General features: G+C 45.6%; 1 protein-coding gene across 1 annotated transcript in view; it reads right to left on the reverse strand.

Moving 5' to 3' along the window:
- The window catches only part of LOC139264061 (aryl hydrocarbon receptor repressor-like), a 286,011-nt gene that overhangs the window by 90,834 nt on the left and 182,237 nt on the right, over window positions 1–12,940 (reverse strand). Inside the window, exon 3 of the mRNA XM_070880159.1 lies at window positions 1,553–1,671. Coding sequence (XP_070736260.1) covers window positions 1,553–1,671 — 119 coding nt within the window. The remainder of the gene's footprint in view (window positions 1–1,552; window positions 1,672–12,940) is intronic.

Consider the following 12,940-nt stretch of genomic DNA (forward strand, 5'->3'; position numbering starts at 1 on the left):
CCCATCAAAAGTTGCTAAAAAAATAAAGGCTTCCATCCCAAATGATGGCTCAGATTTTGCTGGAGAGGGCAGCTCATGGTGTGCCCTGTTAGTTAGAATTTTTTTCTCACCCGTCAGCTCAGAAGTGTGTTGCTCTGTAAGTTGCTGGAAGTGCGAGTTGATAACGGGGCATCTGGGACCTTGGTGAATGACGGGACCAATGAGTTTTAAGGATCGAGAAAGAAGCAGAAAAGATGGAAAAGGAAAGAGGGTGAATTAAATTTAAATTAGATCCGGGAAGAGAAATAAAGAGGGAAAGAAACATTGGATTGAGAGAGAGAGAGAGAGAGAGAGAAAAAGAGACAGAAAAGCAAAGCACAAAAGAAAATTCAAAATTACTTTTAAAATTAAAAAAAAATCACTAGCAACTATTTGCTGCCTGTAGGAATGAGACTCCACAGTTTAAATTGTTCCCTTTCTGGGCTGGAAAGGTTCAGTGGCATTACAGGAAGATAAATCTAATTCTAAAGGTACTTACGCTGTTAATTCGCAGCCCTAACTTTCCATGGCGAGTTTAATTGGCAATTACTGCACAATTGCAGCAATTTCATGAAACTTACGGGGCGGTTGTGGGCGAGCTGTCATTTTCCGCAAGACTAAAGGTGCAATGACGCAAATCATCCAGCAATTTGTGGCCATTCGCAATGCAACAGATATCTCTTCCTCACCACAAACTGCTGGATGTTTCCAAATTAACAACAGCGGGTGGTATTAGACTCACCGTTATTATGGCTGCAAATTCTGGGCCAATATTGTTGTTGTATATAAACAGAACATGCAGAGCAATCCCCAATTATACAGCTTGTGGATTATAGCAGCAATTTGAGAATTTGAATTCAGTTTTTAAAAATCTTCAAATAAAAAGCTGGTATCAGTGTGTATAAAATTATGAGGGGCCTAGATAGAGTGGATAGGAAGCACCTATTTCCCTTAGCAGATAGGTCAATAACCAGGGGGCATAGATTTAAAGTAATTGGTAGAAGGATTAGAGGGGAGTTGAGGAGAAGTTTTCACCCAGAGGGAGGTGGGGGTCTGGAATCGCCTGAAAGGGTGGTAGAGGCAGAAACCTTAATTACATTTAATGCACTTGAAGTGCCTAAACCTACAAGAGCTGAAAGTGGGATTAGGCTGGACAGCTCTTTTTCGGCCGGCACAGACACGATGGGCCGAATGTCCTCCTACTGTGCCATAAACTTCTATGATTCTATGGTTCAATTCTATCAGTAAAAGTGACCACGAAGCTGTCTGGTTAGTTCACTAATGTCCTTTAGAGAAATGACACCTGCCGTCTTTACCCCTTGTGGTCTATATGTGACTCCAGTGCCATACCAACATGGTTGACTCTTAATTGCCCTCTACAGTGGCCTAGCAAGATACTTGTATCAAAATGAAAAAGGCTCACCACCACCATCTCAAGTCAACTAGGGTTAGACAATAAATACTGGCCTTGCCACAACCCAAGAATGTAATTCCGACCTTTAGGTGTTCATTATTTGTGATGGATGCTACTCACGTCCAGGAGGAGCTCTCCTTCCGATAGCTGATTCCCAGTCAAGGGGGTGGGCTGACTGTCCCTCATGTCATGGTTAATAAGTTGGTGAGATTCTCTCCTGAACTCTGTCTCCTCAAAGGCTGTAAGACAATCAAAAGCCAAAAGAAAAAAGTTAGCCTAAAGTCTAATATAGCACGCTATAAAACAGCAACTATTGTAAAGAAAGCATTCAGTGAAAGAGAATACTTCTTCAGACATAATCAACACAGAACTTGCAGCCCCTTCACCTCCCCAACCAATTTGATCTACTTGGTAAACTCTGTGGTGGGGGCAGATGGCAGTGTTGTAGGTGGAAGATTTCCCCCCCCTCCCACCCCCACTGGAAAACAGTCAACAGAAAAAAAACGGAGCAGATTCCTGGTGGGAGAATGTGTTCTGTCCCATTTTACGATCCCCACAACCAGGAATCCTCAGGGATTCTGTGTTGGCCTCGACTGGAATTTTGATGCACAAGCACCAGAGGGAGAGAGATGGGCCGGAAGACAACACGTTCGATGTTCCAATGTAAGTGTGGAGTCCGCCCACAGAGAATCTCTGCCCCGAGTCTGACAGGCTTTCCGAGGTCATGGGGATGGGATGGGGATGGGTGTGGGGGAGGGGAGATATCCCACAGTTCAATGGTGGGAGCCCAGTGACAGCACGAGCAAACCTCATGTCAGGGCAAAGGTAAGCTCCAATTGGCCCTCTTTATACCAGAGGCCATTCGGAAGATCTCCTCGTATGCCTTCCCGGGAATCCCAAGACGGGGGCTTAAGAAACTCCCGAGCCGGGAGACTCTCCCCGGCAACAGGCCCTCCCCCCGCTCCGAAGCAGACAGCGCTAATATTATTTTAGTTCTGCTCAGATATTAAATTTAGGATCCTGCTTAAGAAAGGGGAGTTGGGATAATCAACTTGTGCTTTTTGCCACTTTAAGTAGGTGAGCTGGCATGGAGCGCCAGTGCCATGTAGCGGCAAGAATCTCCATAAACTTGAGCTCATCCAAAACTCTGCCGACCGTATCCAAACTCCCAGCAAGTCCCGTTAAACCATTACCCCTATGCTAGCTGACCTACAATGGTTCCCGGTCCAGCAATGCCTCGATTTCAAAATTCTCATTATCTGTGTTCAAATCCCTCCATGGCCTCACCCCTCCTTATCTCTGTAACCTCCTCCAGCTCTACAACCCTCTAAGATCTCTGCGCTCCTCCAACTCTGAACTCTCGTGCACCCCTGATTTTCATCATTCCACCACTGGTAACCATACTTTCAGCTACTTGGGCCCTAAACTCTGGAAGTCCCTTCCTAAACCTCCCTACCTTTCCCTCATCCTTTAAGGCACTCCTTAAAATCTACTTCCTTGACCAAGCTTCCTGTCCTAATATCTCATGCGGCTTTTGACTGAATGCTCCTGTGAGGCACCTTTTGGGCGTTTAACTATGTAAAAGGCACTATGAATGCAAATTGTTCTTCTTGAAGCGAGCTTGCACAACACTGGAGAACTCCGATTTTGTGCGTGCTGTCATAGAGGAGGCCCATAATATGGAAGAGAAGGACGTGAAAAATAAACTATCAGAAGGCAAGTGGTGAAAGTTGCTATTTCCTGACATCCAGCAGCTTGTATGGTGCCACAAAGTAAGTCGATTGGGGAATTGCTGTGGGTCTGGGCTCAGGAGGAATTACAAATAAAAAGTGCTAGTAGCATTGAATGATGTAGAATTTACTGCAGAGAACCAGGCCGGTCTTCATGTTTCACATAGGAGCCCTCTCGCCTCTGAGTCAGTGGGTTGTGGGTTCAACTCCTTGAGAACATAATCCAAGATTACACTCCCAGAGCAGTACTGAGGGAGTATTGCACTGTGATTGGGATTAGCACTGTGATTGGGATTGGCAATGTGATCGAGATCAGCTGGGAGATCGGGATTAGCAGTATGATCGGGATCAGCTGCGAGATTGGGATTAGCAGAGTGACTGGGATTAGCAGTGCGATCGGAATTAGCAGTGTGATCGGGATTAGCAGTGTGATCGGGATTAGCAGAGTGATTGGAATTAAACATAGAAATTTACAGCGCAGGAGGAGGCCATTCCGGCCCATCATGTCTGGGCCAGCCGACAAAGAGCCGCACGGCCCTTGGTCAGCAGCCCTAAAGGTTACATATAAACCTATGAACAATGACGGAAAGGTAAAGAGCACCCAACCAATCCGCCTCATCCCTTATACTAAAACATTCTACACTCCACCCCAACCAGAGCCATGTGATCTCCTGGGAGAGGCAAAAACCAGACAAAAACCCGGCCAATTTCGGGAGAAAAAATCTGGGAAAATTCTTCTCCGACCCATCCAGGTGATCGAAACTAGCCTAGGAAATCACCCTGGCCGTATTCTATTCCCTGCAATACTTACCATTATATCTGCTCCAACCAAAAAAAGGTCATCCAATCTAATCCCAATTACCAGCTCAAGGTCCGTAACCCTGCAGGTTGTTGCACTTTAAGTGCCCATCCAACCATCTCTTAAAACTGGTGAGGGTTTCTGCATCCACCACTCTTCCAGGCAGCGAGTTCCAGATCCCCACAACCCTCTGCGTAAAGAAGCCCCCCCTCAAATCCCCTCTAAACCTTCCACCAACCACCTTAAAACTATGCTCCCTCGTAATAGACTCCATCCACCAATGGAAATAGACCCTTACTATCCACTATGTCCAGGCCTCTCAATATTTCGAACACCTCAATGAGGTCTCCTCTCAACCGCCTCTGTTCCAATGAGAACAAACCCAGCCTATCCAATCTGTCCTCATAACTAAGATTCTCCATTCCAGGCACCATTCTAGTAAATCTCCTCTGCACCCTCTCTAGTGCAATCACGTCCTTCCTATAATACGGCGACCAGAACTGTACGCAATACTCCAGTTGTGGCCTAACCAAAGTATTCTACAATTTAAGCATAATCTCCTTGCTCTTATATTCCATGCCTTGGCCAAAAAGGCAAGCATTCCGTATGCCTTCTTAACCTCCTTATCCACCTGGCCTGCTACTTTCAGGGATCTGTGGACAAGCACTCCAAGGTCCCTTTGTTCATCTACACTATTAAGTGGCCTACCGCTGAATGTGTATACCTTTTCCTTATTGGCCCTCCCAAAGTGCATCACCTCACACTTCTCTGAATTAAATTCCATTTGCCACTGCTCTGCCCACCTGACCAGTAGATGGATATCCTCCTGCAGCCCATGACTGTCCTCTTCATTATCAACCACACAGCCAATTTTAGTGTCGTCTGCAAACTTCTTAATCATACTCCCAATATTCAAATCTAAATCGTTGATATATACCACAAAAAGCAAGGGTCCCAGTACTAAGCCTTGCGGAACCCCACTGGAAACACCCTTCCAGTCACAAAAACATCCATCAATCATTACCCTTTGCTTCCTACCTCCAAACCAATTTTGGATCCAACTTGCCACTTTGCCCTGTATTCCATGGGCTTTAACCTTCATGACCAGCCTATCATGTGGGACCTTATCAAAAGCTTTGCTAAAGTCCATATATACGACATCACATGCAATACCCTCATCGACCCTCTTGGTTACCTCCTCAAAAATTTCAATCAGGTTAGTCAGACATGATCTTCCCTTAACAAATCCATGCTGACTGTCCCTAATTAATCCTCGCCTTTCCAAATGCAGATTTATCCTGTCTTTCAGGATTTTTCCAATAATTTTCCCACCACTGAGGTTAGGCTGACAGGCCTGTAATTACTCGGCCTATCCCTTTCTCCCTTCTTAAACAAGGGTACTACATTAGCAGTCCTCCAATCCTCCGGAACCATGCCCAGATCCAAAGAGGACTGGAAAATGATGGTCAAGGCCTCTGCTATTTCCTCTTTTACTTCAGTCAATAGCCTGGGGTGCATTTCATCCGGGCCTGGGGACATATCTACTTTCAAAGCTGCTAAACCCCTTAATACGTCCTCTCTCATATATTTATTTCCTCCAGAATATCACACTCTTCCTCGATTGTATCTGCATTGCCCCTTTCCTTAGTGAAAACAGATGCAAAGTATTTGTTAAGATCCCTCCCAACATCTTCCGCCTCCACACAAAGATTATCCTCATGGTCTCTAATAGGCCCTTCCCTTTCTTTAGTTACCTTCTTACTCTTAATATATTTAAAGAACATCTTCAGGTTTTCCTTAATTTTACTGGCCAAGAATTTCTCGTGCTCTCTTTTAGCATTCCTAATATCGGTTTTAATTTTGCCTCTTAATTTTCTATATTCTTCTAAAAATTCTATAGTATTTAGCCGTAAGCATCCCTTTTTTCTTAATCCTCCCCTGTAAGTTCCTAGACATCCAAGGGGCTCTAGAATTATTTTTCCCAGCCTTTTTCCTTTAAGGGCACATGTTTGGCCTGAACCTGCCAGATCTCCTCCTTAAATACCTCCCACTGTTCCAACACTGATTAACCCACAAGTAGCTGCTTCCAGTTCACCATGGCCAAATCACTCCTTAACTTAGCAAAATTAGCTTTTCCCCAATTCGGAACTTTTATTCCAGGCCTATACTTGTCCTTATCCACAACCAACTTGAATCTTACTGAATTATGGTCACGTGCTCTCTCACTAATACCCCTTCAACCTGCCCAGCTTCATTCCCCAAAACTAAATCCAAGACCATCCCCTCTCGTGTTGAGCTTGCTACATACTGACTAAAAAAGTTCTCTTGAATGAATTTCAAGAATTCCGTATCCTCTATACCCTTCATACTAAATTTGTCCCAATCAATATTTGGATAGTTAAAATCCCCTACTATTACTACCCTATGGTTTTTGGACTTCACAACAATTTGCCTACATATTTTCTCCTCTATCTCCCTCCCACTGTTTGGGGGTCTATAATACACGCCCAGCAGTGTGATCGCCCCTTTTTTATTTTTCAATTCGACCCATATGGCCTAATTTGATGATCCCTCTAACATATCATCCCTCCTCACCGCTGTAATATTTTCTTTAATCAGTATCGCAACCCCCCCCACCTCCCTCTCTATCTTGTCTAAAAGTACTGTAGCCAGGAATATTGATCTGCCAAACCTGCCCCTCTGTAATGTTTCTGTAATGGCTATAATATCATACTCCCAAGTGTCTACCTGTGCTCTTAGCTCATCTGCCTTATTCGCTATACTCCATGCATTAAAGTATATACCATTCAACACAGGAAGACCTCCTTGCTTACTACATACTAAACCCTGTTTCTTCAGTCTTTCAGATTCACTGTCTAGATTCTTGCAATCCAATTTCAGCTTTACTTCCTTCCCTTTTGAATTTATTCTCAGGTTCACATTCCTCTGCCAAGCTAGTTTAAAATCTCCCCAACATAACATGGTAGAATTCTTTATTAAGATGGAGAGTGACATAGTTAATTCAGAAACTAAGGTCCTGAACTTAAGGAAACTTGAGACATGAATTGGTTAGAATAGATTGGCAAATGATACTTAAAGGGTTGACGGTGGATAGGCAATGGCAAACATTTAAAGATCACATGGATGAACTTCAGCAATTGTACATCCCTATCTGGAGTAAAAATAAAACGGGGAAGGTGGCTCAACCGTGGCTAACAAGGGAAATTAGAGATAGTGTTAAATCCAAGGAAGAGGCATATAAATTGGCCAGAAAAAGCAGCAAACCTGAGGACTGGAAGAAATTTTGAATTCAGCAGAGGAGGACAAAGGGTTTAATTAAGAGGGGGAAAATAGAGTATGAGAGGAAGCTTGCCGGGAACATAAAAACTGACTGCAAAAGCTTCTGTAGATATGTGAAGAGAAAAAGATTAGTGAAGACAAACGTAGGTCCCTTGCAGTCGGATTCAGGTGAATTTATAATGGGAAACAAAGAAATGGCAGACCAACTGAACAAATACTTTGGTTCTGTCTTCACGAAGGAAGACACAAATAACCTTCCAGAAGTACTAGGGGACCGAGGGTCTAGTGAGAAGGAGGAACTGAAGGATATTCTTATTCGGCAGGAAATTGTGTTAGGGAAATTGATGGGATTGAAGGCCGATAAATCCCCGGGGCCTGATAGTCTGCATCCCAGAGTACTTAAGGAAGTGGCCCTAGAAATAGTGGATGTATTGGTAATCATTTTCCAACTGTCTATCGACTCTGGATCAGTTCCTATGGACTGGAAGGTAGCTAATGTGACACCACTTTTTAAAAAGGGAGGGAGAGAGAAAGAAAGTGGGTAATTATAGACCGGTTAGCCTGACATCAGTAGTGGGAAAATGTTGGAATCAATTATTAAAGATGAAATAGCAGCGCATTTGGAAAGCAGTGACAGGATCGATCCAAGTCAGCATGGATTTATGAAGAGGAAATCATGCTTGACAAATCTTCTGGAATTTTTTTGAGGATGCTACTAGTGGAGTGGACAAGGGAGAACCAGTGGATGTGGTGTATTTGGACTTTCAAAAGGCTTTTGACAAGGTCCCACACAAGAGATTGGTGTGCAAAATCAAAGCACATGGTATTGGGGGTAATATACTGACGTGGATAGAGAACTGGTTGGCAGACAGGAAGCAGAGAGTCGGAATAAATGGGTCGTTTTCAGAATGGCAGGCAGTGACTAGTGGAGTGTTGCAGGGCTCAGTGCTGGGACCCCAGCTCTTTACAATATACATCAATGATTTAGATGAAGGAATTGAGTGTAATATCTCCAAGTTTGCAGATGACACTAAACTGGGTGGCGGTGTGAGCTGTGAGGGGGACGCTAAGAGGCTGCGGGGTGACTAAGATAGGTTAGCTGAATGGGCAAATGCATGGCAGATGCAGTATAATGTGGATAAATGTGAGGTTATCCACTTTGGGGGCAAAAACGTGAAGACAGAATATTATCTGAATGGCAGCAGATTAGGAAAAGGGGAGGTGCAACACGACCTGGGTGTCATGGTTCATCAGTTATTGAAAGTTGGCATGCAGGTACAGCAGGCGGTGAAGAAGGAAAATGGTATGTTGGCCTTCATAGCTAGGGGATTTGAGTACAGGAGCAAGGAGGTCTTACTGCAGTTGTACAGGGTGTTGATGAGGCCTCACCTGGAATATTGTGTTCAGTTTTGGTCTCCTAATCTGAGGAAGGACATTCTTGCTATTGAGGGAGTGCAGCGAAGGTTCACCAGACTGATTCCCGGGATGGCAGAACTGACATATGAGGAGAGACTGGATCAACTGGGTCTTTATACATTGGAGTTTAGAAGGATGAGAGGGGATCTAATAGAAACATACAAGATACTGACGGGACGGGACAGGTTAGATGCGGGTAGAATGTTCCCGATATTGGGGAAGTCCAGAACCAGGGGACACAGTCTTAGGATAAGGGGTAGGCCATTTAGGACTGAGAGGAAGAGAAACTTCTTCATTCAGAGTTGTTAACCTGTGGAATTCCCTGCCGCAGAGAGTTGTTGATGCCAGTTCATTGGATATATTCAAGAGGGAGTTAGATATGGCCCTTACGGCTAAGGAGATTAAGGGGTATGGAGAGAAAGCAGGAAATGGGTACTGAAGTAATAATCAGCCATGATCTTATTGAATGGTGGTGCAGGCTCGAAGGGCCGAAGGGCCTACTCCTGCACCTATTTTCTATGTTTCTATGCAATAGCACTAGCAAAACTCCCCGCGAGGATATTGGTCCCGGCACTGTTGAGGTGCAACCCGTCCGGTTTATACAGGTTCCATCTTCACCCAGAAGCCATCCCAATGCCTCAAGAATTTAAAGCCCTCCCTCCTACACCAACTTTTCAGCCATATGTTCATCCTCTCTATCCTTCTATTCTTATGCTCATTATCACGTAGCACCGGTAGTAACCCGGAGATTACTAGCTTTGAGGTCTTACCCTTTAATTTTCTTCCTAGCTCCCTGAATTCTTCCTGTAGGACCTCCACCCTCATTTTACCTATGTCGTTGGTCCCGATATGGACCACGACCTCTAGCTGCTTACCCTCCCCCTCCCCCCCCATGATGCCCTGCGTCTGCTCTGTGATATCCTTGACCCTGGCACCAGGGAGACATAAAACCATTCGGGAGTCATGTCTACGGCCGCAGAAATGCCCGTCTGTTCCCCTAACTATAGAATCCCCGATCACTAGAGCTCTTTTGTTCTTCGTCTCTCCCCCCTGTGCAGCTGAGCCACCCATGATGCCTTGGAATTGGCTCTGGCTGCACTCCCCAGAGGCACCATCGTCCTTACTGATACTCAGAAGTGAATATTGGTTTGAAAGCGAGATGGACTCACGGGGGGGACTCCTGCGCTACCTGCCTAGCACACTTACTACGTCTGGTGGTCATCCACTTCCCCTCTACCTGCACGCCTTTAAACTGCAGGGTGACCAACTCCTGATACGTGCTATCCACGTAGTTCTCAGCCTCGCGGATGCACCTTATTGACTCCACCCGCTGCTCGAGCTCCGAAACGTGGAGCTCGAGCAGCTGAAGTTGGAGACACCTCCAGCACACATGGTTGACTCGGCTGTGACCGGGATTAGCAGTGTGACCGGGACTAGCAGGGTGACCGGGACTAGCAGGGTGGCTGGGATTAGCAGATTGACCGGGATTAACAGTGTGATCGGGATTAGCAGGGTGATCGGGATTAGCAATGTGTACAGTGATGTCAGGATTAGCATTAGTGCTCATTCCTTTATGTGTATTTAATAATTTGTTTTATCGAAATTTACATTGACAATTTGCTGTTTTAAATATTTCTTTCCCAATTTTTAACTCCCACCCACATGTCTAAACTCGTACTGGATTATGGTTTTAAGGATTAAAATTAAGGATTATGGATTAAAGTTATTGCACACAACATTACCCAACCCGAATGGTAATACTTCTTGTTTGTGTCTCTCCAATGTGTATGGACAGACTATTCGCCCCTGGAAAACATCACAGCAAATTCAGTCCAGTCCTCAGCTGACACACAAGCTCCTCTGTCCAGCAGGAATAAGAACTTAAGAATATAAGAAATAGGAGCAGGATTAGGCCCTACGGCCCTTTTGAGCCTGCTCCGCCATTCAATAAGATCATGGCTGATCATTGCCCTCAACTCCACTTTCCCGTCCGATCTCCATATCCCTTGATTCCCCTAGACTCCAAAAATCTATCTATTTAATAGCTGCAGTACAATCTAGATTGGGAAGTCTGGGCGATTTGTTCCCTTCTCTGGCCCTGGGGGAACTGAGGCCAACAGAAACCTACCTGGAAAAGTTTTGGTACCAGTGGACCAAAGATTCAGGATATGAGTCTGGTTTTGCTCTGGTCCCTGGTTAACACTGACATCTAGTGACGGTTGACTGAGGACTGCATCCATCAAACTATCTGCAAATGCGCAGGACCCATGGAAGATCTACACCTCCACTCCCAGCTCTGATGCTCCTAGCTAGGAGATTCAGTGCCCCCACTCTCCTTAACCATTTCATCCCTGAGAGTTTCGGGAATCCCCATCACTTTGAACAGGAATAGCCCTGTCTGAGCAGCTGGGGAACAGTTAATAAAGCGTCCCATGACGTATAGGCCCTTGTGTAAAGGGATATCTGCAGAGTGACGGATGAGACATTAAAAACCACCTCAGTAGCGAAATTTCCACAATGACTCAGTGGGTTTCGAATGAGTTGTCGGAAAGTCTTGACGAGGAAACCCCACCATGGCTAGAGCTCGGCTCCGTGCTGAATTAGAAGATCTGAGCCAGGATGATAGGGAGGGATCAGCTCCAATTGGCCTCAGCCCAGTCCAACACACTGCGGCCTGGGTGCACCCAAACCAACAACAACAACTTACATTTATATAACACCTTTAATGGACTAAAACATCCCAAGGCGGTTCACAGAAAGGTTATCAGACAAAATTTGACACCGAACCACATAAAGAGATATTAGGACAGTTGACCAAAATCTTGGTCGAAGAGGTAGGTTTGAAGGAGAATTTTAAAAGAGGATGGAGACGTAGAGAGGCGGAGAGGTTTAGAAAGAGAATTCCAGAGTTTAGGACCGAGGCAGCTGAAGGCATGGCCGCCAATGGTAGGGCAAAGGAAGTCACTCAAAAGCTCAGAATTGGAGGAGCGCGGAGATCTCAGAGGGTTGTAGGGTTGGAGCCAGATACGGAGATAGGGAGTGGCGAGGCCGTGGAAAAATTTGAAAACAAGGATGAGAATTTTCAAATCGAGGCGATGTTGGACCGGGAGCCAATGTAGGTCAGTGAGCACAGGAGTGATGGGGCGGGGGGCGGCACTTGGTGCGAGTTAGGTTAGAGGCAGCAGAGTTTTGGATATTACGGTGGGTACAAGATGGGAGGCCAGTCAGGAGAGCATTGGAGTAGTCGAGTCTGGATTTAACAAAGGCATGGCTGAGGGTTTCAGCAGCGGGTGAGCTGAGGCAAGGGTGGAGACGGGTGACATTACAGAGTGTGGGGGGTGGGGGGCGGGAGAACAAATTGAGCATGGATGAGCTCTGAGCCTCATCCATTGCACCGCTGCTGAACGAAGGTGTCGAGGAAGGATGGGGTCAGACTTTGGCCCTGGTGCCTCGGAGTCAAATCCAGCCCGCTATCAAAGGCTCACACGTATGATGATTGGCCACTTGGACGAGGGCACTCGGGGCTCGGGAGATTGTGCTCCAGCAAGGAGTTAACACCTTCAGGAGGGAAGGGGACCAAACTGGCGACAGCACCTTATAAGTTCTAAAGCTCGGAGTTAGTGGTTTTCCTCAAACGCCACTTTCCCTTTGATGCGCTTTCACTCTTGGAATTGTCCCGTGCCATCTGAAGGTTTTATTTTTCAGAGCATATTTCTTTGGAGATTTAGCCCAGTGCTCAACTATGCATTTAAAAAAAAAACACACATTATTAATGTTATTTAGATCTGTTTCACTGCATAAGATTCTGAGGGGGCAGCTTTTATTTTTCCCCTCCGTCTGTACGCTGGAACACGGATGCCAAGTCTCAGGATTAATCACTGCTCAGGCGTGTCTGTATACATTCATCCCTGACAGCTTTGCGTGCAGTCGACACAAGAAGATATCTTCACTGGAGGCACATGGGCGGGGGTTGGGCACAGAGCCAGCTATCAGTTTGGCTCCACCCCCAACCTGAAAAAAACCCAGTGGAATTCCATCCAACTGAAACACTGAACACAAACTGCCAGCTGAGTAAAGCCCCACTGTCACGCACCGCAGCAGACTGTCAATCTTCTCTCTGTGTCTGACAAGCTGCTGGCTCGTGTTCAAAGCCATTGCGTGCAAACGGGCAAGCCACATAACTCTATAAAGAATCTCATAATAACAACAGCTGTTAAATATTGATGACTGCTGCCAAGCACTCAGCGCTGTTCTTAAAGGTTA

The sequence above is a fragment of the Pristiophorus japonicus genome, chromosome 5, assembly GCF_044704955.1.
Source record: "Pristiophorus japonicus isolate sPriJap1 chromosome 5, sPriJap1.hap1, whole genome shotgun sequence".
Classification (NCBI taxonomy): domain Eukaryota; kingdom Metazoa; phylum Chordata; class Chondrichthyes; family Pristiophoridae; genus Pristiophorus; species Pristiophorus japonicus.